Below are 21,030 nucleotides of genomic sequence, written 5' to 3' on the forward strand. Positions count from 1 at the left end.
CTAGTGTGACCGAATTGCTTGCTTACGTTTTTGTACATTAAAAGTGTTTAACGAAAATTCCAGCAGTACATTTTTGCATTTAAACCCTAAGAGTGAATGAACCCTGTGCACTTCCACTGCAGTGTGTTAGTGTAAACACCACCTGATGGAAGGGTCAAAGTTATTTTCTGTAGTAATTGACAAATGCTGTGGATAGAGATGAGCTCATTCTGCAGCATTCCTTCAGCTGCTTCGCTCAAGGGCACAACAGACTTTTTCTTCACCGGAATCGAGCCAACAACCTGAGCTTTAACAACGACACCAAATCCAATCACTCGAGCGTCCATCAACAGGGTCATCCAGCACACACAGACACTAACACACACAGACACTAACACACACAGACACACACACACATAGACAGACAGGAAGTCCCAGTTTGTGTCTTTACATTTGGATCATTCAGCAATTCTTCAGCTGAAGCGGATGCCTCAACCTCAATGCCTTAAAACACAAACATTCTGCATAACTGTTTGCAAGGTAAATGCATAAAATTTCAAATATTTAAATCAAACTTAGAATTTCATAGCCGAATAAATGTCCATAAAGTCTCTGAATCCTGGGCATTCAGTACAGCTGATCATAACACCAAACCCTTTTATGAAAATTATGATATCCTCTAAACCAGTTGATCTTTTTCCAAAAGGCACAATTTCCAAATAAACATCTTTTCAGTGCCGTGTCACACAGAAAACGTTTCACTGTTCGCCGGCTCTTCACATGCACACCAAGCCCTCAATCATCTCTATTAGCTGCAGTCAGATTATTGTTGATGTCTGTGGAATAATAAATGATGCGGTTTGTCGATGCAATTGTACTTTATTGATGCATTAAGCTGAATATGAATGCGTGGAATAGTGACTGCAGTACAAATCTTCAGTGGGTAGCAACTGAGCAATTAATATTGGATTTTTTTAGAGGGAAACATTTTAAGAGTTTTAGTTTTAAAACATTTAAAAACTGTACATTTTCATTTAACACAGGAAGAGTCAAACTGCTTGTGATTTAGATCAAGTTCGGCATTATTAGCTCGCTTTTGTGTCACCAAAAATGCCATTAAATCATAACGAGCAACCTTGAAATTACCCAAACAAAAGCCCTTGGCACAGAAATACTTTAGGCAATTAGTAAACCGATGGCAGGGTAATTTGCAGACATACTAGATAATAAAACAAATATGCCGTATGAAGTCCCTGTGCTGGCTAATAGCGGACGCTCTATTCATTAACATCCTGAAACTTGGAGGCGCTGAACTGATTAATAGGTTTTATGGCAATTAGATGCACTGGGTTAATAAAACACAGATGTTCCAGGGCAAATATTACTAGAAATGTCTCCCTCTGCCAGAATCTCATCTGATGCTACGCTGCTATCTGCTGGTTATGCTGGGTACACGCCACAAGATAATCGGGCTGATTTTGGGCCGATTTCTCCCCTTCCGACAATCCTAGGTAATGTCCCAATTATCTTGGTGGTTCTAAAGATTATCTTATCAGATTTTCCTGTGGTGTGAGGTGTGTTAAGAGTGACTGAATCTGCTCGGAAGAACGTCGGAGGCGCCCCGATCGCGAATCGTAAATATTTTACATATTGAATATTTACGATCAGAAATCCTGATGTGTGGGGGGAACATCGCGGCACACCGCACACTATAGGAGCAAAACAGTTCAATCTAGGATTTTTTGTCCTCATGTTTGTGGTCTCTCACATTTTGAAGATCTTATAAGATTTTAAAAATCTTTTACTGTGTACCCAGCATTATGTGCGACACTGCAGTTTGTTCATGAGCTCAGGAGCACAGGCTACATATTTATGCAGATGAAAACAAAACTGGGAGGGGAAAACAACAGAATGCATTTTGCTGTACGGAAAAAGTGCAACTGTGTTGAAAAAACTTGTATGGATTTGAAATGACATCAGGTAAGTATAAGCTCTGAAAAAATGCGAATAAAACCATGGAGGAACAGCATTTGAAGAGGGCGTCAGTGAAACGTTTTCAGCGTGTTCGCAGCGTATTATTGTGCGACTTTTGTGCGATGATTCAAAATGCAGTATGATAAAACATGGATGGATACTGTACCTGGATCATGTGTAAAGAGTGTGTGAATATGATGTGAATAAGTGAAGGTTAAAACAGGCTCAGACAGGCAGCAGACTGAGCAAGTGCGCCCCCTAGTTTTTGGGAGCTGAATTACTGCCGTCCATCTCATTCAAAAAACAGCAAAGACAGAGAAGCTAGTCTCTCCAATGTGTAAATGCATACTTTCAATTGCGCATGCTTCCTGTGTGCGGTACAGAGCCCCTAAAGGGACATGGAGATGGAAAAAATGGGCTGGGAAAATATTATTTTTCAAAGCATTTGCAAGTGTTTTCGTTTGCAATTTTTCAGAGGAGCGCAAAAGTTCTGAAAGAGAATGCAAAGTTTCTTGGGGGAACGCAAAAGATTTGCAAGAGAATGCAAAAGATTTGACTTATAATGCAAAGTTTCTTTGGGGATCGCAAACATTTGCGAGGGAAAGTTTTGTGTGGGAATGCAACGTTTCTCACGCAAAAGTATTGTGTTATCCCAAGATAAAATATTTTTCCTCCAACCTCATAAATGGTTTATGATTGAACTAATTTTTTTTTTTTTTTAGAGTTTTGAGAGAAAATGCAAACGTTTTTTTTTACAAGAGAATGGAAAAGTTTTGCGAGAAAATGCAAAGTATATTGGGCGAATGCGAATGTTTTTCTAGAGAACGTAAAAGTATTGAAATATAATGCAAAGTTTTGGGGAAAACAAAAAAAACACTAAAATATAATGCAATGTTTCTTGGGTGAACGTAAATGAGAATGTAAACGTTTTGTAAGCGGATGCAAAATTTTTCTCGCAGACGTTCTGAAATATCATTTTTCCTCCAATCTCATATTATTCATCGCAAACATTTTACAAGCAAACCATTTTTAGAGATAACGCAACAGCTTTTACAAGAGAATGTAAAAGTTTTGCAAGCGAATGCGAAGTTTCTTGAGGAAAGCTAGATTTTTGTGAGAGAATGTAAAAGTTTTGCGAGAAAACGCAAAAGCACTGAAATAAAACGCAGTTTCTTGGGGGAACACAAACTTTTTGCGAGAGAACGCACAACCATTGATATATAACACAATGTTTTTATCGAGTGAATGCAAAAGTTCTGCAGGCGAACGCAAAAACACTCAAGTATTTTTCGTCTTGTTTCTTTTTTTCCATCACCATGTCCCTTTAGGGGCTCCGTAGTAATTTGCTCACGGAAAGGAAAAAAAAAAAAAACACCATCACAAACAGCACAATAAGCACGGTAAAAGCAAATACAAAACGGGGTTAGGCTGAAATCAAAACAGATGCTCGCAAGGCTCAGCGCATGCAGTCAACATCACCATCAATGAAACGAAAGAAAACGACAAAACCCTCCTCCAGCATGCACCCTTTCCTGCCCAATCAGAATTAGCCCAAACCAGATGTCCACGCCCACCCCGCATCGCCAAGACAACGCCCCACCCCCGACTGCCCAAGCCCCACCCACCGTCCCTACATACAGAAAAGGAAAAGCAGGGATACCAATCGGTTGTTGAGTTTTGAGGGGACCAAAAATGCTCTACCTGCGCACCGCATGCTCGGACACACTGATGCTTCGGGAGCGGAAGGCGTCCATGGCCGACAGATCTTTCAGGTCTTTAACGGGAGAGTTTGCGCTGGGGCCTTGCTTCGCCACTTTGGTCGTCCGCAAACTGCCCCGAGGGCAAACGAGGTCAGGTGTGCGTCAGCATAACGTCGTGACCAGGGAGGGTCGGGGGGAATTCGGGGCATTTTAACCACGTCGGCATGGATGGATGGGGGAGTGCGATTGGTTGTGGAGTGTCACGAAAGGGGCCAGCGACCAATCACAGGTGACGGATCCGAGGTGTCGGCACCCCCCCAAACCACGCCCATCACGCATGGCCCAATCAGAGGAGGGGGGAGGGGTCAAATAAGGAAGTGAAAGGAAAACAAAGTAACTTAGTCAGCAGTGCACACTGAGAACCAGAAAACAGGGACGACACTCAAAAAACAAAAAGAAAACAAAGGAGGAAACAGAAAACTGGAAGGAGAAACAGCATCAAAAAGATCAACAGACACTTAACAAGGCATAAAGTAAGCAATATACTGTCAGCATTCTACCAAAGGAATGAAAGAGGAGAAAATAAATAAAAAACTCATCAGAGAGCACAAACATACTGGTACAGGGAAGAAAAAAGCATTCAGACACTGCTATGATTATCATACTGGAAATTAATAGTAATAGGAAAACAGTGATATGATCGTGTGTATGTGTGTGTGATTTAATACAGCAAACACAACACAAATGAATGACCGGATGGAGTTAAACTAGAAACTGGAACAGAGAATGTAAGGCCTGATAAACTAGAAAGAGCATAAAAAAGTATGAACCATGTTTATACGCACGTCATTTTAGATTAAGGTTGGTTTTCTAGGGGAAATTTTATTCTGAAATGAACATTTACTTGCCAGCCTCTGACTTAAAATATTGACTTTATATTTAATACTTTAAAAACACATTAGCATTTTCAGTTTTCTGATGTTGGTTAATGGTCGCATGGCATACAGGTAAACCAATAAGATATTGAATCTTTTTTTGTGATTTATGATTGTTTTATTTAAAATGTATTTTTATTTCACATGCAGTGAATTCTGAAACAGCAATAATTTAAATAATTTCATACAGTAATTTTGTCTACTCTTGAATGATGCTCAATGTAATTAACAAAACAGAGAGAGTATAAATCTTATTTGTATGACTACATTTTCATAAATATATGGATATTCTTGTGCATGTAAATGCATTGGTTGATCTTTTTCTTTTTCAGGCTTTTCATTCAAAGCTCCAGCCTCGATGACAAGACAAGACACAAAACTTGCAAAAGAATAACACTGACGGTGGTTTCCACAGAGAATTAACCTGAAATCAGTATCAGGACAATGAGATTAGACGGTTTTGTGACTCTGGACATAACTGATCATGGACTGTATTAGTGATATGTCTTGTTGTTACAATGATTGCAATGCATTGTTGGCTGCATCAGGTGTGCTGGTTAAAATGGTTTAGGAAGTCGTTACTATGGAGATTCCTGTTCAAGTAAACTGGCTTACAGGACCATGGCTGTTTTAACAACCAATACAAAAAGTGAAATCAAGAAAAGCAAAGACAGAATGAAGTAGAAATGAATGGAAAATAATAAGGATTAGAAAATAAAAGACTTGCTTCAGTTCAAATCCAGATGTTAGTAGGCAGGACTCTTAACCTCTAGTTTATTGGTCCCTTTGTTGGAGACATCATATGACTAGTTATTTCGACTATTCCAGGATAAGCTCATTATTAAATATCAACACAAGTTTTAGAGATGTGTGTACTGTTTGTATTCAGGTGTTTCTTCAACTATGGGCATTTTCAGTCCTTTTAGAAATGTAACTCCATTAACACACACTTTTTTAACTCGTTAATTAAATTTGTCTACTAATAATCCTAATGTTTAACAGTGGATGAACACACTGCTTTCATGAACCCTCAGAAAAATGTCCACCACTGCGTCATTTCCATCACATCTTAAATCATAATTCATCATAATTCTGTGGTGGAAAATTAGATCTTTTATATTTTGGAATAAAATGACCAAAAAACCTATAGAAAGTTATCGAAAATGCACAAAACATGTTTTAAAATATATTTATAAATATACTGAATTTTGCAAAATCCATAGCTTTCACAAAATAAATAAATATACACACTAATATAAATGTTAAAATAACGACTAATGACCAATATCCTCTTTTAATTAGACTATCATAGTTTCAAACATGCATTTTTTTATTAAAAACATAAGCATTTGAAAAGTATCAAAACTAAGTCTTGCTAAAAAAAAAAAAAATCTCTAGTTTTAATGTGACTTTTTCTCCAAAAAAGGAGAAGTCGAAATCTATTAGTCTGAATAAAAATCAATCCCTGGGACCTAAAGTGGCCGTAGTTGAAGAAACATGGTTTGTTAATGGTTTTGAAGTGACAGTCAGTCTGCCTTTGAGAAACAGTCACTGCTGAGCCAGATGAGGAGAGAAAGAGAAACATAGAGAAAGAAATGAGACCGATAAGAAAAGTGACGTCCCACAGTCAAACTAGCATCCGTGAGTGGAAGTGAAAACTCAGCTGATGTTCTGACGTAAACCAGACACACAAAGCCAGAAATCACGACACTACTATCAAAAAATGAACCAATGAGGCACCTGAATGACAATCATGCTTTGAGTCCTTCCCACGGCAAAACCTGACATGAGACAAACCATGATCTGGCCCTGCGTGTGTGAGAGTGTGAGAGAGAGAGAGAGTGTGTGAGTGCGTGTGCGCGCATGTGTGTGCGAGCGTGCGTACCTCTTGGGCCTCTCGTTCAGGCTGGTGCTGCGCGCTCTGAAGCTGCTCTGCTCGTGAGTGTCATCGAATGGCAGAAGAGCGTTTGAACGGAGACCCTAATCACACAAAAACACACTTCAACTCAAGACCAACAGATCGATCTGTAAACACATGAGCCCGACAATCCCATCACCCACCTTGGTGATGTACTGAACAAAGTCTTTCCTGAAAGGCAGTCTGCAGCGTATGAACCACATGGCGATCACATGATGGGCGAGAGACACTATGTACTGATTAAACCTACAGAGAATGAAGGAAAAACAAGAAAACATAATTTAAGATCATTTATTTGATTAAAAAACACAATAAAATCAGTAACATTGTGAAATATTATTACAGTTTAAACTCAATTTGAATATATGTTAAAATGTAATTTATTCCTTTGATGTAAAGCTGTATTTTCAGCATCATTACTCCAGTCTTCAGTGTCACATGATGACTAATATGCTGATTTGCTGTTTAAAGAAACATTATTATCAATGTTGTGCTGCTCTGCTTCATATTTTTGTGGAAACTCTTTGAAGAAATCTTTGATGAACTAAAAAGTTCAAAAGGACGGCATTTATTTGAAATAGAAATCTTTTGTAACATTATAAATGAACATCAAGTAGTCAAATAGCTAATGAAGGCAAACGTTGGCTACATATTCTGTATGTGTGAGTTCACAGGTGTGTATGAGCTCACTCACTTTGAGGGGTTGGTGTACGGCAGCGATATGGCAAACACGCTGACGTACTGCTCGGCTACAAAGTTAGCATACAGATGTGGGAGCCGCACCAATGCTGAGAGAGAGAGAGAGACGAGACAAAAAGCATCAGTTCTTGAGCTGCTGTATATGATCCACAGGTGTCGTTTTGCTGTGGTTGTATCCTCAATGTAGAATGTATGCTATATTCTGATTGGTCAGACTCAGAGTGAGTAGGGCGGCTCTGATTGGTCAGAATGTGAGAATGGGCGGGGAAAACGACTGAAGGCTTGCACTCACTGGACAGGAACTCCAGCATGGGCGAGGCCATGGCAACGGTTGCCGAGATGTGCGTGAGCTTGACGATGAGGGCGGGCAGGAGTTTGATCATGATGTCGGGCATCTCAACGGTGCACATGGTCAGAGCCACCACACACTGCTTAGCACAGCGGTAAATCAGGCCTTTCTCCAAACACTGGACCAGCTCCCTCTGAGAAAACAGGTGAAGAAAAACTCTGCTGTCAACACATTTATCCAATACATTCCTAGATGCGCATCAGATGATTGGCTGCTATCACCTCCAGAGATTAGATCTGCTGTTGACTGATTCATTAATTAATTAAAGTGTAAGAATAAATTCAAGTAAATGTATTCTTACATTAAATTTATTAATACACTTTAATTTTTTATTTAGTTTCAATTAAATAACACATTAAGTAAATGATTGCTTAATTCAAATTTAACAACAAATTTAAATAAACATTTAATTTCAATAATTATAAATTATATGATAAATATAAATGTGTACTTACTTTAAATGTAACAATAAATTAATATTTAATTTAAATGTATACTTTAAATTAAATAAATGTAATACGTTTAAATAAATTTATAATTTAAATGTAATAAACTCAAATACATTTATTAATAAATGTATACTATTTTAAGTGTAATAATGCATGTACATAATTGTATACTCAATTTCAATTTAATAAACACGTTTAATTTAAACGTAATAAATTTAAGTTAAACCTTTACATAAATTATTAAAGAACACGTATATAAATTTATATTTAATTAAAATGTAATAATACATTTGTATAATTGTATATTTATTGTAAATACAATAACACATTTCAATAAATTCATATTTAATTTAAATGTGATAATTGTACATTCAATTTAAACGTAATAATACACCTAAATAAATTCATACTTAACTTAAGGTAACTTACAAGGTAACACAGTTTTGCTTCTTGTTATTTCAAACAGCCTTCGGAGTGTGCCTATGATACTGTCTAGATCACTAGTGTTTAGAACACAGCCCTAGCTAAAATTGATCAAATCTGACAAACTCTAAAACAAACAAACTGATGTTTATATTCCGCTCTGATCTGGATAGCGGGGTAGATGTGTTTGTGTCACCTGTCGGGACTGCTCCAGGTAGCTGTGGTAGGAGGTGAGGGCAGTGAGAACAGGAACCACAGCGAGCTGAACATCAGTGAGGGAGAATCCATCAGGAGTTTTCTTCAAACGCTCCGATATCAGGCGGTCCGTCACCTGCACACACACACACACTCTCTCTCTCAAATGACCTTGCTTCCATACAGTTTATTCCACTGAGTTACTGTGTAGTACAGAGCTGGCCAAAATTATTAGAACACTAGTATTTTCACCAGCTAAATCTTTGTCTATCTTATCAGTTTACATTTCCAAACATTCATTTTGCCATTAATTGTAATAATCCAGTGAGCTTTTAGTCTGACAACAGCCAGTGCTGCACACAGAGATCTGATCTGATCTAAAACCATTTTTTTAGCTGCTGAAAATACTAGTGTTCTGATCATTTTGGCCATCACTGTAAGTGTGTGTGTGTGTCTGTCTGTGTATGTGTATGTGTATGTGTCTGTGTGTGTGTGTGTGTGTGTGTGTGTGTGTGTGTGTGTCTGTCGTGTGTGTCTGTGTGTTACCATGGAGCAGAGAGTGGAGCACAGATGATCGATGTTGCAGGGTGAGGTCAGGATCAGAACTTTGTACTGGATGGTGCAGGACATCTTATCCAGAACCAGCTTCAGAACCTTCCAGTCATTCTCCTGCAAATGAAGCAAGGAGCTGATGCTTTACCTTTCACACCGCGGTAGTTATATTTGCGCACACAGATTGTGTTGTATTTGAACTGAATGTTCCAGGAATGCAAAACCACAGGGCACCGTGTTAAATAGGGATGCACCGATATGAAAATTTTGGCCGATACCGATAATATATGGTACATAAAAACAGTACCATGACACCATGAACATGCTATGGTGTCATCAATCATTTTAAAAGGAAGAGGATGTGAGCTGTGTGTGTTTGTGTACCATCTTGAGGCACTGTAGCAGCACGCTGAAGGCCAGGTTGTAGGGCAGATAGGCAGTGCGAACGGAGGAGGGCGGAGCCGCTGGTGTGGGACTTCCTGTCGGCGGTGACACAGTTCCTGTTGGCTTCTTATCAGTCACTCTCTTCTCCGACTCCCTAAAAACCAGACATTTGAGATTTAGTCAGTCTGAATGTTGTACTTAATAATTTATACTTAATTTTGACACATGTAAATAAATGTATACATTTAAATATAATGATACGTTAATTTAATTTAAAAATACATTTAAATATATTTATACTTTCTTTACATTTTATAATAAACATAATATTATAATCTGAATATCCTCTTTAATTGATACTTACTTTAATATTAATAATAAATGGAATTAAATGTATAGTTCATTTAAATGTAATACATTCAGTCAATCTGAATATTCTCCTTAATTTCTAGTTTTAATATTAGTCATTTTAATAATACATTTAAATGAATGTTTACTTCATTTAAGTGTAATGATACATTTTAATTTAAATAAAAATGTAAATACATTTATACTTTTTAAAATGTAATGATACATTTTCATTTAAATCTTATTAAAAAAATTTAATAAATGTATACTTCTTTTAATCTTAATTTAATAATATATTTACATACATTAATACTTCTTTTAAATTCAATAAGACATTTTAGTTCAATTTAAATTTAATAGAACATTTAGTCAATCCTTAACAATTAATACTTAAATTAATATTGATAATAAATGTAAATCAATTCACACTTTATTTAAATTTTAAATAAATGTATATACATTTATACTTTAAATTTAGTGCTGTCAAATGATTAATTGCGATTAATCACATCCAAAATAAAAGTTTTTTTTGCATAATATATGTGTGTGTACTGTGTATATTTATTATGTATATATAAATACACACAAATACAGTATATATTTTGAAAATATTTACATGTCTATATTTATATAGATATAATTTATATTATAAATAAATATATTTAATATCTAAAAATAACATTTTTCTTAAATATATACATGCATGTGTGTGTAAACAAGAACTTTTATTTTGGATGTGATTAATCGCAATTAATCGTTTGACAGCACTATTTAAATTTGATATAATTTAGCATCCTCCTTAATAAGTGTGCTTAATAAGAAAACAGCACTAAACACACATGCTTGTGTTCTTACCCAACGTCACAGTGACAGTATGGGCTAAATCTCAGGACTCCATCTTTATTGGGGACACCCAGACGATGAAGAGAGTCGGCCCTCATCATCAGCAAGAAATCAAAGACCTGACACACAAACAATGAGAGAAAACAACATGCTTGCCTTTTCTAAAGTCCAGGTGATTTGAAAAGTTTACGTATTCGGAGTATTTGGTTGCCAGGGTGTTTGCTATGGTGTTGCTGACTAACTGGAGTCAAAAGTCTGACCTTGAGGCGTATGGAGCTCCCGGTGGCACTGTAGTATTTGTTCTTGTAGTGAAGCTGCAGATGAGAAATCAGCAGCTCGTACACTCGACTGGCGTGACTGGCCGGCAGACTGTACAGTTTACTCTGGAAACAGACACAGCATCACTGGAGCTGCTAGAGAGAGTAATCATGAGTGCACTGAGCAGAAGAGGTACTGTAGTACCTGTAGGATGTCTAGCAGTCCCAGTATAGCGGTCCGGACGTCCTCCATGGGCGACTCCACTGACAGCTCTCTCTCTCCCTCCATAGAGCAGGTTAACGGACGACTAGCAACCTACAGGAGCACAGGAGACTTTCACTCACACAAAACAGGTCTCGTCCACTTGTTTGGGGATTTTACATAAAAAAATGAAAAAAAATTCTTTAGTTTGAGTAGTGAGTTTGGTCATTTTTATTTGGGCATAAACTACGCTGGAAACACATTTAAACTACTTATTAATCCATGCTTTTATTAATATATTAAAAATACATACTTCATTTAGATTAAATAATACATTTTAATAATTCCATACTTTTTAATTTAACAATTATACACATATACATATATATATATATATATATATATATATATATATATATATAAATTGAAATGTTTTCAATTTAATAATACATTTAAATAAATCTATACTTTATTCACATTTAATAGTAATCTATACTTAAATGTAATAATGCATCCAAATAAAACTATGCTTAATTTGAAGGTAATGTTACATTGAAATAAATCAATACTTATATTTAACAATAAATTAAAATAAATCTATTCTTAATTTAAATCTGATAATACATTCAAATAAGTGTGAACTCATTTATCACATTAAATAAAAATCACAATGGCTTCCACATTGGCTTTACCTTTTTAATTTACACAAATTTCTCCGGAAGTGTCTATTTTGTTCTCTTGAATACAAAGGCTGCTGAATAACTGCTAAACAGTTAATGACCTGTCTCTGTGGAATAGGCAGCCAATGGAAGAAGTGATGAATGTTTTATATCTTGTTTTAAAAGCTTTTGTTAAATCAAATTAAATTCTTAAGAATTATAGTTATCACATTTAACAACTCAATATTCCCTTAGATATGCTTGAATTAATCAACTATTTCAGGGCTATATAAAGGACCTGCAGAAATGGTGGAAATCTAGATTCCCTTACACATGAAAAATTCCGTTTTTTGAAATTTAAATTGCCGGAAGTGCAGGCATTCCATTTTTCTCCTGTTTGAAACTTCAATGGCATCGTGAGCGAGCAGCGCTACCTTCTCGATGATGTCGAGCAGGCTGCTGAAGTGATGCGTGCTGCAGCCCTCGGCGAGATCCACCAGCAGCTGCGTGGCTTGTTTCCTGACGGACAGATCTCGATCTTCAGCGATCTGACCCAGCTGAGGAATCACCACCACCTCGATCAGCTCCTCCTGGTCACAGAGAACACAGACGATCAAGACAAACAACAGCGAGCTCATGAACACAAGGAAAGGCCTGACTGCTTTAGGACTGACTTCATAGAGCTGTCGGTTTGTGCTGAGCACGAAGGACAGGATGTGCAGAACCTTGATCCTGATCACAGTACGGCTCTCATTCCTGACACACAGAGAGAGAGAGAGGTGTTATTCCCAGGATTCGTTTAAAACGGGACTTTAGTGAAAATGATGAATCATCCAGACCTGAAGAACTTCTCCATGAGTTTGAGCAGGTTCTGCAGCCACCCGTCTTTGGCCGGCTGAATGGACTGAGCTCTGTAGGAAATCAGCGTCAGCACAGACGCATCCTACAGGACAGATTCAACAACAGCCCATCAAACCAAAATAATGCAATTCATTTAAATACATTTAAACTGTTTTTTTTTTCATCATGTTTTTTTATTATGTTATCTTGTTTGTATTGTGTTTTATTGTGTTCGTTAGCTGCATTTTGTATTTATTTTTAACCTAATCAAAATAACCCAACTGCAGTTTGATTGAGATTAATTGGAATGCACAATGAAAAAACATGATTTTTGAAAACATGATGTTTGAAAATCTGTTTCTGCAAATGAACTCTTCATACATTCTTCCTTTACACTGAATAATACATTTAGTCAATGATAATATCCTCCATTTATACATAATTTAATTGTATTATACATTTAAATGAATCTATACTTCATTGAAATGTATAAATAAAATTTAGCAATAAATTAATACATTTACACTTTCTTTCAATTAAATAAATTCAAAATAAATTTAAAACACATTTTAACTCTTTCAATTTAATACATTTAGTTAATCTGAACATTCTCAATCTATACTAAACGTACTTTTAATAATACATTTAAACAAATCTATACTTCATTTAAATTGAATACATTTTAATTTAAACTTATTAATACATTTAAATATATTTATACTTTCATGAAATATAATCATACATTACTGAATATCCTCCTTAATGTATATTTAATTTTAATAATAAATGTATACATCATTTAAATTAAATACATTTGAATTTAATAACAAATTTAGTCAGTCTGAATATCATCCTTAATTTATACTTAATTTAATTTTAAAAATACATTCAAATAAATATATACATAATTTAAATGTAATAACACGGTTTAATTAAACTTTTAATACGACATTTAAATAAATGAATACATTCAAGAAGGGTGAATCAAACCAGACAGCTTCAGAAGAGGACAGATGGACAGAGAGCGAGTGAAACTCACGGGACGTTTATCGGCGCACTTCTCCACCAGGCTGAAGAATTTCTGTGAGGATCCGTGGAAGTCGTTCTGCTCGTACAGCTCCTCGACGGTGCTCAGTAACTCATAAACGATCACCTTCAGATCAGGACTGCCCATCATCTGCACACACCACATATATGAAGAGCGTCAGCAAACAAATGCCCATAAAACATCTCAGTGTGTTTGTGTGTCTGTGTGTGTGTGTGTGTGTGTGTGTGTGAGAGAGAGAGAGTGTGAGTGTCTGTGTGTGTGTGTGCGCGCGTGTGTCTGTGTATGTGTCTGTGCATGTGCGCGTGTCTGTGTGTGCGTCTGTGTGTGCGCGTGCGTGTGTCTGTGTGCGTGTGTGTACCCAGGGGTTAAATTGGGATTTGCTATGTGGGGGGGGGGGCTCTGTGGTATCGAGCTATTATATTTGTGTGTGTGTTTTGTGTTTTTGCAAATATGATTTATTCTGAACTTTTGTTGTTTTTTACCTTTATAGAGGGCATTTTCCCACTAATCTCATTAATACTTTCATTTCAAATTCTTACATTTGGTCTATAAATTCAATTATAATAATGTGATTATCTATACGTTATCAAATTAAATCATTTACACTGAAAAATACAACTGCATTAAATAATATTATGAGATTATTTTAAATATTTTTGAATATACAAACAAGAAATGATGGTGGAAATGATACTTTTCAACGAAATTAAAACGCCAGTAGGTGCCAGTAGTGAGTGTTTAATGAGTAAGTCATTGAGTCGTTCATTCAAACGATTCATTCAAAGGGCAGATTCATCAGATGTTTATGCATGGGCTAATGAAACTTTGACTCAACCGATTCGTTCAAAACACGGAATCAATCAGCAATGAATCGGCTGGTTGCTGTGAGATGCGCTGTTTCTGCCTAAAATGTAAGTAACCTAATATTATTGTATTTGCTTATTGAACTGTTTATAGAACTATTAAACAGTCGTAATGGTGAAAACATTGTGTGATGTTGCCTAACTAACTGTATTTTAAATATAAAAACTTTCCATTTTGAATTTTTACGTCAGGATGCTGAGTGTTGCGCGTTTTGATTTCTCCTGAAGAGACTGCATGAGCCTCGCCTCAGCAGCGCAACCTTATTCCGTCAATAGATGCATTATATACAATTGCTATATCCACTATTCGCCACTTACTCTAAATGTAATAAATCAGAATAATACTTGCGTTTTGGTGTTTACATAGTTATTTTTGGTTACTGATGTTTTAATCATGTTACTTGTCTGGCGTTAATGAAGCGTTAATGTCGGGCCCTGGAGTCTATGTGCCGGGATGGCCCCGGCCCAATTTAAACCCTGTGTGTACCTGTATCTGCTGCAGGAGTTTCTCTATGATGGACAGCAGGATGTCCCATGTCACGACGAGCAGCTCTCGGCCATACTTCTTGATGAGTCGCGTGATCGACAGCACAATCTCATAGAACACCACCTCATTCGTGCAGCTCATGGCCTGGGCACAGAGGTCAGAGGTCAAACACTAGTAGGTTTCATAATATATTTCTAAAAACACAAACTGATGGCAAATTAGCACATACCTTGTAGAAGGAAGGCAGGACCAGAGTGGGCGTGTTTTTGAGGGCAGGAAGTCTGTGAGCTCCCCACAGCGCCATACCAACAAAAAACACAGCACCCCTGAGAAGAGCGGCGTCCTCACTGTACACCCTACACCAGACACACACACACACCATACACACTACTGAGAACACTAGATCCGTCAACATCACAATAATTCAGCAGTTCATGCCAACACCAATGACTCTCAATCCTAATTTCAATACTAAAGCAAAAAAAAAATGCTAATAAATGTTTGCCTTTGTTTAAAAAGTTAAATATTAATATAATTTTGCGATTGGCATTACATTTCACGATTTCAATCATCATAGAGTAACCAGCAACAACCACCTCTTCCTCTTCTCATCGGAGACATGAGATGCAGTGCTAAACAGTCTCTCGCTGTCGGTGCTTGTAATGATTTTTGAGTCTTTCTCGGACACTTTTAAATGCTTCCACACTGCAGACGTGTTTCCTGCATTAGTGCGCGCCTCTATTTGATCACGTCACTGCTCGGTACAATTTATTCGGTCTTTTCGCTTATTCAGCCGAACACCGAAAGAGCATTTTTTGCTCTATTTTCGGAAATACTAATGAAAATCTACCTTATATAAAAGCTTAAATGTTTTTAATGAACAAATATTTTTTCAATTATATAAGTACTGTTATTATTATTATTATTATATTTATAGCCTATTGACTCTCTAACCAATCACAAATCTGTCTTCTGTCGTTATAAGGTGTGTACCTCTCCTCCATGATACGGCACATGGTGTATATGGCACTGTGACCCAAGTGAGTTCCCAGCACTTTACGCATCAACTAGACAAAAACAACAACAGAGAGGTCAAAGCATGCTTATGAACCGCACCATAAATGTGATGTATTAAACTCGGCTGAATACTTCTCTGTGTACCTTCCAGCAGGATTCACAGAACTCCTTCACGTTAACGGTTCGGCACAGTGTGATGATGAACACCGTCAGAGAGTCGGAGGGCAGGCAGTTATAACACACCACCGCGTCTAACACCTGCAGCGCAACCTACACACACACACACGGATAAACAGATTCAGCTATCACTACTTTTATCATAATCCTGAAAGACTGAGTCAAACACCACTTTTTTTACCTCGATATCTGTGGAGGAAGTCGTCCGGTTACACAGAAGGCAGATTTTCCTGTGAGAAACAAATCAATGAAGTTAACGCATGAGAAAACTCTTATATGTCCTTTTCCTTCACTATTTTAACCGAACCAATTTTTTTAATTAAAAAGAAATTCATACATAGACAAATTTACACCAGCATTCAAAAGTTTGGGGTCAGCAAGTTTTTGAAAGAAGTCTCTTATGCTCACAGAGGCTGCATTAATTTGTTTAAAAATACAGTAAAAACACTAAAATTGTTACATATTATTCTACTTCAAAATACTTTAAAATGTAATTTATTTCTGTGATCAAAGCTGAATTTTCAGCATCATTTCTCCAGTCTTCAGTGTCACACGATCCTTCAGAAAACACTCTAATATGCTGATTTGTGCTCAAGAAATATTTATATTTTTATCAATGTTGAAAACAGTTGTGCTGCTGAATATTTTTGTGGAAACTGTGATACAATTTCTCAGGATTCTTTGATGCATAGAGAGTTCAAATGAACAGCATTTATTTGAAACTGAAATCTTTTGTAACATTATAAATGTCTTTACTGACACTGTTGATCAATTTAATGCATCCTTGCTGAGTAAAAGTATTAATTCTTTCAAAAAACACAATCTAAAAACAGACCCCATACTTCTGAACTGCAGTGTACACTACCGTTCAAAAGTTTGGGATCAGTAAGACTTGTAATGTTTTTTAAAGAAGTCTCTTCTGCTCATCAAGGCTGCATTTATTTGATCAAAAACACTGAAAAAAAACAGTAATCTTGCAAAATGTTATTACAATATAAAATAATAGTTTCTATTTTAATATCCTTTAGAATATAATTTATTTCTGTAATGCAAAGCTGAATTTCCATCAGCCATTACTCCAGTATAAAGTGTCACATGATCCTTCAGAAATCATTCTAATATGCTGATTTATTATTAGAATTATCAATGTTGGCAACAGTTGTGCAGCTTAATATTTCTTTGGAAACTGCGATACTTTTTTCAGGATTCTTTGATGAATAAAAAGTTCCAAAGAACAGCATTTATTCAAAATATAAATCTTTCCTAACAATATAAATCTTTGCTATCACTTCTTAACAATTAAACACATCCTTGCTGAATAAAAGTTTTAATTTCTTTCAAAAAAAGAAAGAATTAAAATTTACTGACCCCAAACTTTTGAACTGTAGTGTATATTGTTAGAAAAGATTTCTATTTTACATAAATGCTCTTCTTTGTAACTTTTTATTCATCAAAGAATCCTGAAAAAAAGTATCACAGGTTCCAAAAAAATATTAAGCAGCACAACCGTTTCCAGCACTGATAATAAATCTGCATATTAGAATGATTTCTGAAGGATCATGTGACACTGAAGACTGGAGTAATGATGCTGAAAATACAGCTTTGATCACAGCAATAAATTACATTTTAATGTATATTATAATAGAAAAACTTTATTTTACATCATAATAATATTTCACAATATTAAATTTTTTTCCTATATTTTTGATCAAATAAATGCAGCCTTGATGAGCAGAAGAAACTCCTGTAAAAAACATTAAAAATCATTCTGATCCCAAACTTTTGACCGGTAGTGTATACCTGTCTACAAGTCAGTATTCAAGCATTTAAGCAGAAGCTTTCAAAAGCAAATGTGAGTGCGTTGTCTTACTGGACCATGAGGGAGACGTTCTCATCCAGGTAGCAGGAGTTGAATTTGACCAAGTTCACGAGCACATGCAGGAAATCTGATGACAGACCGATGTCCATCCACAGCAGAACAAACCGAGCTGACACATACAAACACGTATTACAATCTGCATATGATGCTACACAAGCCATTTATACAGCCGTTAAATATCTTCTTGGAGAAAGAAAGTCATACAGGTGAGCTGCAAATGAGCTTATTTCTTCTCTTGAACACAAAAGGAGATATTCTGAAGAATGCTGAAAACCAAACAGTTAGCCATTGACTTCCATAGTATTTTTTTCCCATACAATGGAAGTCAATGGCTACCGACAACTGTTTGTTTCCTAACATTCTTCAAAATGTATTATTTTTGTGCTTAGAAAAGAGAGAAACTCATAAAGGTTTGTAATGACATGAGGGCGAGTAAGTGATGACAGCATTTCCCTTTTTAGGTGTGCTATCTCTTTAAGAACACCAGGATGAATCAAAGCATGCGTGAACCGTACCGATCTCCTCCTCTAGGTAGGTGATGTCTTTCCCGTTCTCCGTGAGGGCCTTGAACACCTCCAGTCTCTCGGCCAGATCTTCATTAGAGGGCTGATAGTCCAGAATGATCTTGAAGAAGTAGGCTCTGAGCGGACCCAAGCGCTCACCCTGCACAAGAAGATCATGAGGAAAACGTGAGTGGTGTTTGCCGCCACACTGCACTGTGTTTCACAAGGAGTTCAAAATGTGCACCTGTCCCTGTATAATGGCTCTCAGCAGCACCAGCACTGCATGATGGGCTTCAGGCGGCTGTTCAGGCTGCATCATGTCCTCCACGGCCTTCCACACGGCCTCCACCGCATGCTGAAACACACACAACACACTGTAGATCTGCTCATATGTGACCCTGGAGCATAAAACCAGTATTAAGTCGCACGGGGATATTTGTAGCAATAACCAACAATACATTGTATTGCCAAAAATCATTATGATATTAAGTAAAGATCATGTTCCATGAAGATATTTGGTAAATTTCCTACCATAAATATATCAAAACTTAATTTTTGATTAGTAATATGCATTGCTAAGAACTTCATTTGGACAACTTTAAAGGTGATTTTCTCAATATTTAGATTTTTTTTGCATCCTCAGATGCCAGATTTTCAAATAGTTTTATCTCGGCCAAATATTGTCCTATCCTAACAAACCATACATCAATGGAAAGCTTGTTTATTTATCCAAAACGTATGACTGGGTCACATATATGAGCAGGCAGATGCTCCTCACCTCCTCAAACTTCTTGGATTTGGCGAGATCGCACACGTGGTTGATGACTTTGATCCGGTGGTGGAGGCCGTACTCTGGAGTGAGCTCCTGAACGATAGCGAGAGAGAATACATGAGAAACACAAGGTTGTGGAGAAGTGTAGACGGTGTGAACGATTATTGGAGTGTTTCTGACCATCAGGATGTCCAGCGTGATGATGAACTCTGACGGTTTGCTCTCGGTCTGTTTGCTGTGAGGCCGAGTCGGACCGAGGCCAAAGATCCCCTTGACCCGGTCCCGCAGAGACTCTTTACTGGGCTGTTTATTCATCTTCACTCCTGCGAGAGACCCTGAATGAGAGAATGAGAGATACTTCAAACCTCCTGCAGCTGGAGATCCAAAAAAAGCACAAAAGAGGGTCTGTAGGCCGATCTGAACTAAAAAAGAAAATTGTAAACAAAATATTTTAAATATATATATTTTTATTTCTGTTATTTTATATTTTTAGATCTAGGATTTTAATAATTTTAGAATGATCTAAAATAATATACATATAAAATGATTTTAAAAATTCTGCTTACTATATTTTTTCACATTTTTTTAAATATATTCTGCTATTATTTTTATTATAAGCTTACTGGGTTTTTTTCCTTTCTTTTTTTCTAACTTTTTCCCTACCCCTGTTTTTTCAGCTTTTTTGATGCATCTTAAATTACAAATAAATCATAAATTCTGTATGTTTTAAAATATTCTATTTTACCTACAAATGTGTCTTTTTTTATTATGATGACATTTAATGTTATAATATTTCTCACGTAATTAAAGAAAGATTGCACATATATTGAGGGTCCCAGGGCCCCTGAATGTCTGGTAGTGGGTCCCTGGGTCAGAAAAGATTGACAACAACATCTTTCATATGTATTTTTGGGGTCTCTCTGTGGCATGTCATTATTAGTCCCTCAGGAGATTTGAGCACCTCAGCTCCTCAAGACCTCAAGACACTTCTACTAAACCATAGCTCATTTGTAGCATAAATAACAATCCATTTCACTGATATATCGTCTCTTTCGACATGAAAACATTGCACATTAGTCAAACGTCTGACACCTCGTGACAGTCCACTTCAGTTCAGCCCATGCACAAAAAAAGCCCGCATTTAAAAATGCACCAACTGACTGTGACAGAGACAATACCTGAAAATTAACACGCCAAATAAACCGTGTAAATACACGCACATCTCCGATGTGGTAACATAAACAACACATAAATAAATAAATAAACCAGTATCAATCCATACACAACATGCCAAAGCAACAAACACACTGTTAATTTACCGTCTGCGGATGATGGAGGTGGGATGATATCGAGAACATATAACTAAAAGATAAAACTGAATCGCTCCCGATTTATGCATTTATTTGTCACGCATTGTCTCAGCCAAGAGAAGTGCCTCTGCTCTCACCAGCCCCCTTTACTGCCCCCCGGAAGTCATGCTTAACACACGGGCATGCACGTCCTACAAAAACACGTCACGTGATCACTGACTGCAGGGAATTGTAGTTCTGAGAGCCGCGAGCGCACGTTCACTTTACA

At 36.6% G+C, this 21,030-nt stretch overlaps 1 protein-coding gene across 1 annotated transcript in view; it reads right to left on the reverse strand.

The window, feature by feature from the left end:
- LOC107598529 (tuberin-like) overlaps positions 1–20,914 on the reverse strand; it is a gene marked incomplete at its 3' end in the record, with an annotated part of 41,053 nt that extends 20,139 nt beyond the window's left edge. The window contains exons 1-26 of the mRNA XM_016289901.1: positions 20,772–20,914; positions 19,633–19,787; positions 19,459–19,545; positions 18,925–19,035; positions 18,693–18,840; positions 18,169–18,286; positions 16,480–16,528; positions 16,266–16,391; positions 16,098–16,171; positions 15,334–15,460; positions 15,105–15,248; positions 13,746–13,883; positions 12,706–12,809; positions 12,541–12,622; positions 12,301–12,456; positions 11,211–11,321; positions 11,009–11,131; positions 10,761–10,867; positions 9,558–9,711; positions 9,168–9,290; positions 8,623–8,757; positions 7,498–7,687; positions 7,201–7,294; positions 6,650–6,752; positions 6,474–6,568; positions 3,655–3,783 (exon numbers count right to left, since the gene is read on the reverse strand). Coding sequence (XP_016145387.1) covers positions 3,655–3,783; positions 6,474–6,568; positions 6,650–6,752; positions 7,201–7,294; positions 7,498–7,687; positions 8,623–8,757; positions 9,168–9,290; positions 9,558–9,711; positions 10,761–10,867; positions 11,009–11,131; positions 11,211–11,321; positions 12,301–12,456; positions 12,541–12,622; positions 12,706–12,809; positions 13,746–13,883; positions 15,105–15,248; positions 15,334–15,460; positions 16,098–16,171; positions 16,266–16,391; positions 16,480–16,528; positions 18,169–18,286; positions 18,693–18,840; positions 18,925–19,035; positions 19,459–19,545; positions 19,633–19,767 — 2,963 coding nt within the window. The remainder of the gene's footprint in view (positions 1–3,654; positions 3,784–6,473; positions 6,569–6,649; positions 6,753–7,200; positions 7,295–7,497; positions 7,688–8,622; positions 8,758–9,167; positions 9,291–9,557; positions 9,712–10,760; positions 10,868–11,008; positions 11,132–11,210; positions 11,322–12,300; positions 12,457–12,540; positions 12,623–12,705; positions 12,810–13,745; positions 13,884–15,104; positions 15,249–15,333; positions 15,461–16,097; positions 16,172–16,265; positions 16,392–16,479; positions 16,529–18,168; positions 18,287–18,692; positions 18,841–18,924; positions 19,036–19,458; positions 19,546–19,632; positions 19,788–20,771) is intronic.
- Between the last annotated feature and the right edge of the window lie 116 nt (positions 20,915–21,030).

The sequence above is a fragment of the Sinocyclocheilus grahami genome, unplaced genomic scaffold, assembly GCF_001515645.1.
Source record: "Sinocyclocheilus grahami isolate Dianchi unplaced genomic scaffold, SAMN03320097.WGS_v1.1 scaffold252.1, whole genome shotgun sequence".
Taxonomy (NCBI): Eukaryota; Metazoa; Chordata; class Actinopteri; order Cypriniformes; family Cyprinidae; genus Sinocyclocheilus; species Sinocyclocheilus grahami.